This window comes from Notolepis coatsorum (assembly GCF_963971535.1).
Source record: "Notolepis coatsorum genome assembly, chromosome: 10".
Taxonomy (NCBI): domain Eukaryota; kingdom Metazoa; phylum Chordata; class Actinopteri; order Aulopiformes; family Paralepididae; genus Notolepis; species Notolepis coatsorum.
Genome location: NC_140174.1, coordinates 3,685,343 through 3,699,566, shown reverse-complemented (window position 1 = coordinate 3,699,566; position 14,224 = coordinate 3,685,343). Strand labels below are relative to the sequence as shown.

General features: G+C 45.1%; 2 protein-coding genes across 4 annotated transcripts in view; both read right to left on the bottom strand.

Annotated features, from left to right (window-relative positions):
- The window catches only part of myo15b (myosin XVB), a gene marked incomplete at both ends in the record, with an annotated part of 100,922 nt that extends 97,240 nt beyond the window's left edge, over nt 1-3,682 (bottom strand). Inside the window, 2 exon segments of the mRNA XM_084322313.1 lie at nt 1,998-2,602; nt 2,731-3,682. Coding sequence (XP_084178439.1) covers nt 1,998-2,602; nt 2,731-3,682 — 1,557 coding nt within the window.
- A 5,539-nt stretch (nt 3,683-9,221) lies between these two features.
- llgl2 (LLGL scribble cell polarity complex component 2) overlaps nt 9,222-14,224 on the bottom strand; it is a 69,958-nt gene continuing 64,955 nt past the window's right edge. For all 3 annotated transcript variants that reach the window (XM_084323551.1, XM_084323553.1, XM_084323552.1), the window contains 3 exons: nt 13,611-13,653; nt 12,202-12,263; nt 9,222-10,508 (listed from right to left, as the gene is read on the bottom strand). In XM_084323551.1, the coding sequence (XP_084179677.1) occupies nt 10,504-10,508; nt 12,202-12,263; nt 13,611-13,653 (110 nt within the window). In that variant the 3' untranslated portion in view covers nt 9,222-10,503. The remainder of the gene's footprint in view (nt 10,509-12,201; nt 12,264-13,610; nt 13,654-14,224) is intronic.

The window sequence follows — 14,224 nt, the reverse complement described above, 5'->3', positions numbered from 1 at the left end:
GAAGAAGAAGAAGAAGAAGAAGAAGAAGAGAAGAGAGAAGAAGAAGAAGAAGAAGAAGAAGAAGAGAAGAAGAAGAAGGAGAAGAAGAAGAAGAAGAAAAGAAGGAAGAAGAAGAAGAAGAAGAAGAAGAGAAGAAGAAGAAGAAGAAGAAGAAGAAGAAGAAGAAGAAGAAGAAGAAGAAGAAGAAGAAGAAGGAGAAGGAGAAGGAGAAGGAGAAGAGAAGAAGAAGGAGAAGAAGAAGAAAAGGAAGAAGAAGAAGAAGAAGAAGAAGAAGAAGAAGAAGAAGAGAAGAAGAAGAAGAAGAAGAAGAGAAGAGGAGGAGAGGAGAGGAGGAGGAGGAGGAGGAGAGGAGGAGGAGGAGGAGGAGGAGAGGAGGAGAGAGGAGGAGGAGGAGGAGAGAGAAGAAGAAGAAGAAGAGAAGAAGAAGAAGAGAAGAAGAAGAAGAAGAAGAAGAAGAAGAAGAAGAAGAGAAGAAGACAGAAAGAAGAAGAAGAAGAAGAAGAAGAAGAAGAAGAAAGAAGAAGAAGGAGAAGAAGAAGAAGAAGAAGAAGAAGAAGAAGAAGAAGAGAAGGAGAAGAGAGAAGGAGAAGGAGAAGGAGAAGAAGAAAAGGAAGAAGAAGAAGAAGAGAAGAAGAAGAAGAGAAGAAGAAGAAGAGAAGAAGAAGAAGAAGAAGAAGAAGAAGAAGAAGAAGAAGAAGAGAGAAGAGAAAGAAGAAGAAGAAGAAGAAGAAGAAGAAGAGAAGAAGAAGAAGAAGAAGAAGAAGAAGAAGAGAAGAAGAAGAAAGAAGAAGAAGAAGAAGAAGAGAAGAAGAAGAAGAAGAAGAAGAAGAAGAAGAAGAAGAAGAAGAGAAGAAGAAGAAGAAGAAGAAGAAGAAGAGAAGAGAAGGAGAAGAAGGAGAAGAAGAAGAAGAAGAAGAAGAAGAAGAAGAAGAAGAAGAAGAAGAAGAAGAAGAAGAAGAAATATCTAACTAACATATTGATGACGTGTGGGATTCAACCCTCAAGGTCACAATGGACACAAACGTGTGGGAGAGGAATGGGGAAAACTATTTATCATAAGTAAGGCTGTCAAAGTTATCGCCCGATTCTATTAACGCCCACCATTTTTTTTAACTCAAGATTAACTTAAAAAAAAAAAAAAAAAAATTCAACTTTAATTTTTTTTTTTATTATACTTCACTCAGCACTCAGGTGTATTATTGATACTCTCATTGATACTACTGTATGTGTGTGTGAGAGAGAGATAGAGAGGGGGGGTGAGAGAGATGAGGAAGGGGCAAGAGAGAAAGAGAGCTGAGAGAGTTCTCAGCCCTTGTGTGGGTGAATGTAACAAGTTCCTAACGTTTTCTTTCCCCTATTATTTCATGCACACTTAATTCATTGTTATAAATTATTATTTTCTTTTAAGTTATTTTGTGCATCACTCTGTTTTGAATTTGATGCAAATTTGCAATGCATGAGGGTCATCCTTTTGTGTTAAATGGCTGCATAAAGCAAGCATTTGTTGACTCGCATGTTGATAAGAGTATTAAAACTTGAAAAATATCAGTTTATGGTAAAAAAAAAAGAAAACGCGATTAAATTGCGATTAATCGCGAGTTAACTATGGACAATCATGCGATTAATCGAGTTAAATATTTGAATCGATTGACAGCACTAATCATAAGATCTGACATAGTCAACTGACATCTTGAACGGCCCTTCTAAGGTTTCTCTCCTCCACATTGCCTGTGGTGCATTTTTTCCTATTGCTAGGTTTTAGTGCGTTTTTCTTTATTAAAAAATGTTTGGACTTTATGGTGTTTTTGTTTTGTTCTTGATTTATTGTGACGTTTCTTCTCGACTCGTTTAAAGAAGACGTGTCCGGCCCATGGGGACCTTGACGTGTGTCGTCGGGCCTTACAGATACATTTGATTCGATTGGATTTTGATTTGTAATAAAGCAAAAACATTTTTAGAACGTTCTACTTATTATAAAGCGGTGACTTGATCCATACCTGAGGGTCTCCGCTCATCCGCGACACCCCAGCCCAATGCACCTCTAGCGGGCCGGCTGTGTACAGCCGCGCCTCACCCATCAGCCGGGCGACCTCCCGGTCTGCCTCCTCCTCGTAGGCGGACGACCCCCCCGCTGCCGGCACCCCTCTGGCGGGCTCCCCATCCTGCGGAGGAGGGGGCTCAGCGGTGGTGGACCTGGGCAACGTCCCAGAAGACGGAGTCTCCCTCTCGGGCTCCGGCGGCGCTCTGGTCCGACTCGGCGCGGCGGCGGCGCCCATCAGTCCCCCGGAGAGAGACATCTTGCTCAGGTTGATCTGGGAGCAGCCCAGCCTCCCCCTGGCGGCCTGGAGCACGCTGACGGTCTCGGGGGATCCCACCGGTGCTGCTGCCGTGCTGCCGCCGTGGGACCCGGCGCTCCTCTCCGCTGCTGCCTCTCCGCCGCCGCCGGCTGTTAATCCTCCCGGCAGGAGGGGCTTCTTGATGGACTTGAGGAGGCTGAGGTCTGGTTTCACAGGCAGCACCAGCCTGGCGCCTGGTCTAGGGGGTTTGGGATCTGGAGCGGTGGTGGTGGTGCCCTCCTCTGTGGTCCCGGCGGCGCTGGGCCCTGCCGGGGTGGAGCGTGGTGCCGCGGCCGCCGCCAGGGGAGCAGCCTTGCCCCCCAGGCCCAGCTTGTTCATCCTGGCAGGACCACAGCATATTTGGCCTCCACCCCCTTCTCCTCCTCAGCCTGACCCGCGCCGTCGTCCCCTCCTCCCCCCTCCTCGGCCTGCGCCCGAGGGTCGTCGGCCTTCTCTTCGTCCCTCCTCTCCACGGAGCTCCTGCTTCTCGCGCTCGACACGCTTGTTTTACTGGCGACTCTCATGGCCACCCGGTGTCTGAAGAGATTCGCCCCCTTGGGTTTCTTGGCGTCCGCGTCCTTCTGCTTCAGCGCCCGGAGGGAGAGCCAGCGGGAGACCCCGATGGCTCTGGACCAAGCGGAGACCTTCTTCCTCAGGTTCAGCCCCTTGGGCAACTTCTTCTGAATCCACCCGGAGACCCTGCTGAGCGTCGTGACGCCTTTCCTGTGAGCGAGGAAGCGCTCCCTGGGTTTAGTGGTGGACCCTCGGTCCGCAGCCTCGCTCCCCGGCGGCGTCACCGCCCCGCCGCCGGCCTTGTCCAACAACATCGTGTCCGTTTTGTGTCGAACGGACGCCATCTTGACCTTGCCCAAGAGCAACTTCGGGGGCAATCTTTTGGCGGCGCTTCCCGTCGCTTCCTGTTGCTCCTCTTTTCCCGCCTGAGTCTCCAGGCCGGCTTTGAGGTCCTGACCTTTGGCTTTGATGAGCAACATCCGCGCTGCTTGACCTTTGGTGGCTTTGGCCAACGATGGCGCAGTCTCCTCCTCTTCCTCCTCCTCCTCCTCTGGTTCTGACGGAGCATTCTTCTCTTTGATGTTCTTTGTTTTCTTGGCTAACTTGAGCAGCCGGGCCTTGCCTTTCGCCGTGTCGACCTTGTCGAGGGACGCCCCTCTCGGGGTCTCCTGGCCAGGGCTGGGTTGTTTGACCTCTTTCTGACGCTTCTTTTTGTTCTTTTTCTCTTCTTTGGCTTTTTGTTTGGCTTCCTTTTCCGCCCTCGTCTTTTCCTCCTTGGCCCGTTGTTTCTCGGCCTTCTCCGCCTGCTTATCCGCCTTTGTTTTCTTAACCATCTTGTGTTTCCTTCCCTCCGCGGGCTCCAAGGAGCGGGGTGTTTGTCTGCGGTGTCTCCGGGCTTTATCAGCGGCAGGCGTTTTCCACCTCGGTTATCTCCTCTCCTCCACACCCGTCGCCGCCGACTGCCTCTGAACCCTCAACTTCCTCTTCTTCCTCCTCCTCCTCTTCCTCTACGGCGGTGACGGGTTCTCCCTCCGGGCCGCCTCCCGTCTCGACCTCCTCTACGAGCTCCACGTCCGACTCGTCCACGTCCCTCTCCGTGTCCTTTCCCGTGTCCGACGCGGCCGTCTCCTCCTCTCCGCTGCTCTCCTCGCTCCCCCGCGTCTCGACTGGCGACTCGCTGCGCTTGAGCTCCTCCTTCTCATCTTCACTCTCATCCTCCTCTTCACTCACCTCCGCTGAGCTCTCTCCGTCACTCTCGGATTCCTCCTCCTCCTCCGTTTCACTCTCTCTGCCACCTCTCCTGTTCGCAGTCTTGGCTGAAGCCGGTGCACTAATCCGCCCTGCCTTTGCCGTGGCCGTCTTGGGGGGGGCCGGTCGAGAACTCACGGCTTTCTTTACACCCCCCCCTTGTGTCCCGTTGCCCCTCTCACTCCGGGGGGGTGGTGACCCGTCCTTCACAACAACTCGTCCATTGGCTACTTTCCTCCCTTTCTCTTTCTGCGGTTTCCTCTCCTGTTCTACCCCTCCTCTCTTCTTGTCCTCGTCTTCCTTCTTAGTTCTCTCCTTACCACTGGCCTCGTGTTTCCTGGCCTTCTCCGGGGTGGGGGGCGGATCGCCTCGTGCTTTTTGTTTACCGCTAGGAGCCGTCGTCGTGGGAGGCCGGGCCGACTTGGAGCCACTTCTCCTTCCGCTGCTCTTCGGCGGTTGGCTCTCTCGTCTCCCTGATGCCTCCGCTTTCCGCTTGGTTACGTCGTTCGCTCGACTGGGCGACATGATGGCGGACGGTTGTTCAGCGTCGAGAATACGTGGGAAATCCTAGGATTACCTGCAATGAAAAAGATCATTCTGCGTTCGGTTATTCGTGTTCATACTGAGCACTTTGAGAGACAAAGTATATGCACCGCTTCCCCCCCCCCCCCCCCCCGTGACGGTAAAGTTTATAATTGTGCACAAAGCGTTGTTACTAGCGTCCGTTAATCACTTAATAATATGAATAAATGAGGGCAGCAGCAGGTCAAATGGTGCGTCTGTCCGGTGAAACCAGGTGCTGGGCTTCAGTCTGTCAGCGTTTAGACTGGGTTTCACACAAACCCTGATCCTCTTCCTCCTCTTCCTCCTCGGGGCAAATGACACCGCGGTCAGGCCAAGTTTAGCCACTACTGACCCAATTCCCTAAAACAATAATAATCCACACAAGACATTTCAATGCAATTTTGGCGGCAACGTTACACATCTTCATTGATTGATTGATTGAAAACTTTTATTAACAGATTGCAGAATGGGTCCAATACAGTACGGCTCAATACACACAATTGTTAAGGGGATGCAGACCAGAGAAAGACTTTCGTCTTGTTTACATCAGGGTCCCCCGTTTTCAATTCATCAGGACATATATGACACACACAACATAGATATAAAAATCGAATCTAATCATCGAATCTAATCATGACATTTATGACATACAGATATACAGTACCGTTACATTTGTGACATTACAAGATATGCAAATATACAGTACTGTTATAAACTGATTTGTTTTGTCATCAAAACATTTACACTGAAAGAATAACATGAAACCACAACAAAGTGTTAACAAGCGACACTTGAGCCACGTCAAAGTGCTTGGGAGCGACACTCAAACCACCTCAAAGTGCTTGGAAGAGACACTCAAACCACCTCAAAGTGCTTGAGAGCGACACTCAAACCACCTCAAAGTGCTTGAAAGCGACACTCGAGCGGTCTTAAGAGGCGACACGAATGTTCTCAACGCGCTATCGGTTGACACACACACTGATAAAAGGCTCCTCCTATCCGTTCTCTACTGCAAACAACAACCGCTCAGTATAATAGGTCAACCCTAAAATGGCAGTTAGGTCAGGCTGAATGCAGTTGTATAGCCTGCGCGCCCTGGGGGGGGGGGGGGGGGGGGGGGAGAGACAGCAGTGAGAGCTTCTCTCTGTGTAATACTAGGCTAGTATAGCTTACCTGGGTTCGTGGGTGAGACACGGGCATGGCTGGGGGTCTGGAAGGTGTTCCTAAGTGTCCGCAGGCAGGAGACGGTGTCACTGACAGAAACACACTCTTAGGTTCTGGACCTGGGGGGACAGCCGTACACTCACCGTCCTCCCACCCACCCACAGACAGACAGGCAGGTGCACACAAGGCCCAGTGCCCACCCAACAAAGGTTTGTGTATGTACACACACACACACACATGCACGTACGTACAACCCCACCCAAGCGTGCACGTAACGCACGTGCACACAAAGTGCATTATGAATAATTAAAGTGCGTTTGGCAGGTCATAGACCGATGCAACCTTTTCATACGGGGCACAGCCGGTGAATGCTTGGGAGGAAAGGTGAGAGGGGGAGGTGCGGAGAGGGGGACAATAGGTGGCGATGGCTGGGAGGCCCAGTGCTCTCTGTACCCCTCCTCTCCGGGGACAGTGAGATTCCATCAAGTGTGTGCAGGAATGCTCTCTTATTATTATAGATCATAACGCCGCCAACACCACTCGATACTTGATGGCAGTCTCATTTATATATATATATTAGGGCTGTCAAAATTAATGCTTTAACTTGAGATTAATTTAAATTAATTAAAGCATTAAAATAAATTAATGATTAATCTATGGAGTGAAAGATCGTCAACGTTCTGAACTTTCAGCAGTATCTTTGCTTGTTCTTTTTTTGCATCGACTCATGCACCTTTTTGAAAATCATCCGACATGAAGATGGAACACATTTTTGTTGTTAATGATTTATATTACTATTAAAATAGTACTTTAATCTAAATATACTTTTTGTGTTGATTTTACATTAATTCCATGATTTTACTCAAAGTAAATATCTGTTACAAGCTTCGGTCTTAAGTAAAAAAAAATCTATTTTTAATCTAGATTAATTACAGAAAATTGTGAGATTAATAGTAAAAAAAATTTAATCGATTGACAGCACTAATATATATATATATATTTAAATAAGATCATAAAACCAACACCACTCGATATTTGCAGTGTTTGTATATGAAGAATATCAACTGTGGGGCAGCCGACAGCGGCTCGAGAGGTATATAGAGCAGTCGTCTGGTAATCCGGAGGTTCCCGGTTCGATTCCCGCTCCTCCCGGGCCGCGTGTCGAAGTGTCCTTGAGCAAGACACTTATATATAACCGCCAACTTCTCCCGATGTGCAGGTTGTGCACCTTGCATGGTCGCCTCTGCCGTCGGTGAGTGAATGGGTCAAATGTGAGGAACAAATTGTAAAGCACTTTGGATAAAAGCTGCTGTATATTGTGAATAAACGAGGAAGCAGCATTCCTTCCTACTACGTCACTCTTGGACATGAGACCTTGCTGCGTTTAACCCTCAGACACGGCCCTTTCCCCCTCCGGTCCCCGGAGATCTCAGGTTTCAGTCAAGCCACTGTGCTCCGGGCAATTAGTGGACAAAGAGGCCGTCTCCATTATGGATGATCAAAACTGTTGTATGACAACCGATCCCTCCTTTATCCACTTCGCCAAAGACGCCCCGGGTCGCGGCTTACACCAAAACTATATATATATATACACAAGTGCATTTCACAAAACGGTCAGAGCCAGAAATGAGGTCTAAAAAATTGTTTACTTGTTGAGTGGATTACTCAATAAAATTGTAAAAACTGAAACGCAAAACCTCCCATGCATCAGAAAATTTTACTTTTTTGAGAAAACAAAGAAACGTGTTGTTCTCTTGCAGAATGCAATTTTTTTAAGGATACCCAACACAATACACCGCTTTTGGCAAATATCTTGCAGACAGACTGAATAGGTGCAGATCATTTTTTTTTCATCATCGTAAAATCAGAAATTTCGCAGATGAGTTTTGCGTTTGAGCCATCGATGTACTAGGATTATTTGATTTTGAAGTGAAGGTAAATCTTAATTCCTCGAAGCTTTATAAACCATAACAGTACCTCTCTTGGTAGGCATTTTTAAAGCCACGCGCATTAACCCTTTTCCCGCCAATAACGTCATACGACGGGTTTCAAGTTAATGCGAATTCTGCCAATAACGGCGTATGACGTGTTTCAAGTTCATATTTCATATTTTCGCCATGGTATTCATATTTCACCCACGGAGTCTTGGCTGATGCTGTAGGACTCAGCACAACTCTGCAACGCTTCAATACTGCCACCTGGTGGCTGATTGGAGAGTTGCCAAACCGGAAATGCCCGTTGCAGCTCGGTCCGTCCCCTAATTCTGTCCGGCCACTCGTTTATCGTCGCGGGACTCAATACACACACCGTGGATATGGATCCATAACTCAATAATCAACATGATTTGGGCGTATATTAGTATTATACAAACCGGAACTGGATCGCCTCTATCCACATCACATAACTGGGATCTGTTTGCTGCACTCTCATCGCCCAACGCTACGAGGAAGCTGCTGTGAGTTTCAGCGTTTTTGTTGATCATTTTCGATACAAACTGCTATGATCTATATATCACCCATACTACATAAATCATTTAACGTCGGTCACGGAATTATAAACGACCCCCCCCCCCCCTCCGTTCACCCGCGCATGATCAGTCATAACGTTTAGGACCATGTACAGTTGACATTTTTAAGATAACGTTGATCGGTATCAAACGGCATTTGATAATCTAATATATGCATTTGTCTATATCTCACGTTCTAGGAAATACTGCAGAAAACGATAAAAACATTTATACTCTAGACGGTATTTTCGTATGAATGAAAAAGTTAAACGTTCCTACATCCTGAACGATAGATAATCGATGTTGAATGGGCCATAGTAATGTCAATTTAGCAATAAAATTTAAAAAGTTATAGCCCTGCAAAGAAGGTGAACATCTCCATAGACTTACAGTGCTGGCAGAGAATGGTATAAGATGATCAAAGTGGTGGCAGGGAATGGGTTAAGGACATGTTAAATATGTAATGAAAAATAAAGACCAGACACGGGATATCTTGTGAAAAACATGTAATAATTATCCAGCAGGAAACTGTAGTGTGAAGTTACAAATCAAAAAAATTAGGGTTCTTAGACTTAATCATTCACTACAAAAATATATTCTAGGCCACAAATGCTAAAATAACCCAGCATTTTCAAGAAACAGTACCAAAATATTTCCTTGTGAGATCTGACTAAATAGCAGCCAACCCCAGTTAAAATAGACCCACTGTTAAACACAGGTACAGATTCATATACATATATATTAAACATTTGACTACAATAATCTTTAAAATTACATTCCTAAATTACATTATTCATCGCTGGCATAAAAAAAAAAAAAAAAAAAAAAAAAAAAAAAAATTACATTAAAAAAAGTTAAACAAAATTAAAAATGTAAAACCAAGCCCCGTAGAAAGTTGTCCCCCTAAAAAAAAAAAAAAAAAACGACAGCATTGTTCTGCTACACAGTAGTGGAGGAGTACCTATGGCAGGTTACAAACGTATCACACGATCCGCGTGGACGGGAGGAGGGGGGGTGGGGATGGGTTCGCAACACACGAGGCTAAGACGGTGGGTTTGTAACAGCTGGGTGGTGGCGCTCCATAGATCCCGTTACTTGCTCCGACGACGACTTTAAAACAATAAGGAGAAGAAAAGCTGGTCAGGTGGCTGTGGTTCCAAATAAAAGTCAGACAAACATCTGCGCGTCATGATAGCAGGCCGTTTCTTTTCTTTTCTTGTCTTGTCTTTTTTTTCTTTTGCTCTGGAACGATAAACAATGTCTTGGGGGGGGGGGGGGGGGAGGATTCGCTAGTTTATAGCCTCTAACCATGACTCAGAAACATATATTTTTTTTCCCTTGAAAGATACTCCGTCCGTGTAGATCTGAAGTTTCATCCTGATGAATAAAAAATAAAATAAAAAATAGGTACAAATCACATTTAAGAAATTAAGTTACAAAATGTCAATCGTCATCATGATCATCATCATCATAGAAAAACAACGTCAGGTTTCCTCCCCATGATCCCAGCGCCTCGGTGGGGGGGGGGGCAGGTGAGAGGCCAGCGGTGCTCTGCAGCAAGAGGCAGGGTGGTGGTGGTGATTGAAGGAACCAGTTCCACAGGTGAGGTCAAAGGTGAGAGAAGGCTGCTGGTCAAAAAATGCTTTTGGAATGAGAGACATAGGGGAGGAGGGGGGGTGTTGTGAAGAGGGTAGGCAAGTAAATGTCGGCGACTATGGCAGGGGGCTTGAGATGCTGTGGCATGATGGTGGCAACACCAAGACTCCATGATTCATTACCGCATGAGGGGGGGGGGGGGGGGGGTCACATGTTAGGAATGTGTGCTAAGTGGCTTTGGATTAGAGGTTTGTGACCGTGCTGTTAGCGTTAGCTTGGGGGGGGGGGGCAGGGGGGTTACAGTGGTTCGTCTCTAGGCACAAGCGGTGGTCCCTCTGCAGTCCCCTCTGTCCGGAGCGGTAAAAAATAACCGCCATCCTTGGTCCTCTGCGGCGCTACTGACGAGAGCCCTTTGGTAGTACACTGGGAAGGGGACGGGGCGGGTCGAGAGTCAAACCAGGAAATTGGTCTCTGAGGCTAGGGGTCAGGGGTCAGTAGTAGTGGTGGTGGTGGTGGTGGTGTTGACGTGCTCTGCAGCAGAGGCAGGGGTCGAGTGCAGCTGCTGGGACAACTAGCTCAGTCTGAGGAGGGGGGACAAAGATAATGACGACTTTAATATATATATATTACACTCTAATGTATTGTCATCATACAGCACAAGCACAGTACAAGGAAAGGAAGTTTGGCATCCAACCAATTCAATTCAATCTTTATTTATACTCGATAATACACAGAGTAATTAAACTCATTTACAGTGCCGTCGAGATGTTACATACACAAGTGTCACAGTGTGTTGATAAATATAAAGACATCAGAATAATTAACACTTTGGCTGCCGGAAAACGCCTAAACACGTCATTCCCGGCCATGCTCAAGTTGCCGAAGACGCCTTACAGCGTCTTTAATATCAATATTTCAAAAATCTGGGATCGGATTCATATTTCCCCTCCGCTGGCCTGAGATCCACCAAGAGGACCCACTGAGCTCTCTGGCGGTTCAGGAGTGCCATCTGGTGGCCGATCGGCGCAATCGCTTAACAGGAAGTGCTACGGAGATTGTGCTGGTCGGCCGTATTACTTCCGGGCACTAGCTATAGGTTCCGGGACTCGATCTCGACACACTACATAGCGATCGATTGCCAATAACTCGATAAACAACATGATTTGGACGTATATACCATTATACAAGCTGGAGATGGACCGGGTAAATCTACATCCCATAATGATAAAATGTCTACTCTACGATGATCGCCCAACGGCGCGCGGAGACTGGGGTGAGTTTTAGCGTGTAAAGTTACAGTCTTCGATACTAACTGCTATTATCAACATTTGACCCACATTAGATGATTGGTATAACGCTGCCCACGGAATTATAAACGCCCCCTAGCCCATCCGGTCAACATCAGATGACGTGTAGTAACTTCTAGAAGTACGTCTAGTTGGAATTTTTTATATCGCGCTGATTGCCATAAAACTGTATTGCATCATCAATATAATGTATTTGGGGCTATAGATCACGTTCTGGAGAAAGCTGCAGAAAGAGATGAAAACATACTTATACATTAGACCATACTTTACTATGAATATGTGAATGAAAAAGTTTAACGTTGCTACACAATGAACAATACATATAGGACTTTGAATGGGCCCTAATAATGGCAATGTAGCAATAGAATTTAAAAAGTTATAGCCCTGCAAAGAAGGGGACTTTCTCTATAGACAAATAGAGCCGGCAACCTACGGTTGATAATGAATTTAACCTTAGGCAGCCAAAGTGTTAAGAGCACATTTTAAAATACATTAAAAAAAATTAAAAATCTTTTAAAAAGAATAAAATAGCTAAAAATTAAAACAGATGTAATAATTTAAAAACAATGACATATTGTGGTGACCTGATTGGTCATTAAGAGGGCAAATGTACCAGAAAAAGTGCAATAGTAATATACAGGTGATTAAACTGGGTATAAAATATATGAATTAGTACTACTGAGTATAGTGCTAATTAGATTTATGTACAGGGTTGTAGAATTAATATGTACAGTGTATATATCATATATATAACTTCCTTATACAAAAAGAAATAAATAAAAATTGTATGAATAATTCAATATCGATACTTTGCGTCCCTGTATCGATACAGTATCGCCACGCAAAGTATCGCGATACTACTACGTATCGATTCCCCCCCCACCCCTACTACTTATAGACAATTGCATGACGTATTGTAGATGACCACACCATATGGAAACCAAACTGCACCCTCAGTGAGCCTCACCTCCGTTGCTCAGCACCTTCCCGTCAACTAGAACACTCTTCACATTATTCTCCAGGAATGTCCTGCAAACACACACACAGACACAATACACCGTGTGAACATGGCTGCTGAGAGGACAGAGGTCAAAGGTCCCCGGTCATCTGCCGTTTTGACACAAGTCTCCAGGCTTCTCGTTTACCTTCCCTTCATTTTAGGGACCTAGTCTACGTAATATCATACTTTGGAAGTATAAACAAACTATACAGCAATATTATTCTATTCGCAATATACATTTATAAGCTAGTGTTGTCATTCTTTTTATTATCAGTGAAGGAACGTTGTTCCACTTGAGGCGCGGTTTGACCAACTATTAACTTTTCGCAGAATGTTTACAATATTTCGTCCAACATTGACGGCGCGTAACCATGCGTAACCACTTCCCAGACGCAAGGTGAAGATACGCGGCACACTCAAACCTACAGCAAACTTACAGGGGCTGCTTTTATATTTCAAAAGATACTAAATCAGCAAAGACACATCAAATGCCCAAAACAAATATATACTTTTGACTCAGAATTTACCGTTTTATTGAAATATGGACAGAAACACTGTTTGTTTATACATCAGAAGTATGATATTTAGACTATTTAGGTTGTTTAACTGACTGTCCTTTAAAGCAGTGTTTCTCAACCGGTGGGTCGCGGGGCCATTTTGAGTGGGTTGCGGATGCGTGTGTGTTTTTTTTTTTATAATTTTTTTTTGCGCTACCTATCTTTGTGAAAGTGGCTTCTCAGCTCTGGTCCAGCTGAAGACAAAGCAGAGGAACAGATTGGACATTGAGCACAACCTCAGAGTTGCTTTGTCTACCATCACCCCAGACTTTGAGACTCTTGTCAGGAGCAAACAACATCCCCAGTTATCCCATTAGTTCCCTGGGATGTTAAGCTAAGAAGTCTGCTAAGAAGCATATATTATTTATTATTATTATTATTATTATTATTATTATTATTATTATTATTATTATTATTATTATTATTATTATTATTATTACTATTATTATTATTATTTTATTTCATTGCGTCTTTATCCCTAGTTGCACTTTTGTTGCAACCCCAGTTATCCCATTAGTTCCCCCCAAACTTACTGTCGGTCTGTTATGTTAAGCTAAGAAGTCTGCTAAGAAACATAATTATTTATTATTATTTTATTTCATTGGGTTTTTAGCCCTAGTTGCACTTTGTGTTTATTTCATGTTTTTAACAGTGCATGAAAGATTGTGTATTACTGCAAAAAAGAAAATTTGAAATAAATCATAGTGGTTCAAGAATGTTGGGTCCCGAGGCTCGACCAGGTGAGAACCACTGCTTTAAAGGGAGCCTGATCATCTTTTGGTATTACATGTTTGTTGGAGTTCAGTGGTGAATACTTACGTCTGGTCTCCTTCAAGTGACTTCTGGATCTCCTCGAGCACCGCTGGATAAAAACGGCAATCATTAAAAACACAGAACTGTCATTTTCACAGGCATCTAAAAAAATTAAATAAAGCATTCTAGTTCTGCCAACTTCAGCTATAAGCTCAATGAGATGATATCTTTACGCCGACTCATACACAATCTGATATTAGAATTGCAATGAACCGAGTTAAGATGGTGGTTATATGACTCATGCGGTGGCATGGTGGTTTGGTAAACGCTGCCACGTGCACACACACACACGCACAGACACACACACACACGCAGGTTTCCAGGTCACACAATAGTGATTTAGGTGTGTCTGTTGTTGTTAATCACAGTGGGCGAGAACAAACAAAGCTGACATACCGGTCACGAGAGGCAGAGCACATTACAACAAGGCATTACAACATGACATCATCAGCCTGACTCTCATGCTCTCGCAAGATTCAACTGCCTTCAAATATCTTTGTGGACTCAGTTTCTCTTTTTGGGACGACGGCCTATTTTCATGCCATTTCACCCGGGCTGTGGTTTTGCACAACATAATTAAACACAAAACATATTTTCTTTCCCATCTCTCTAATTGAGGT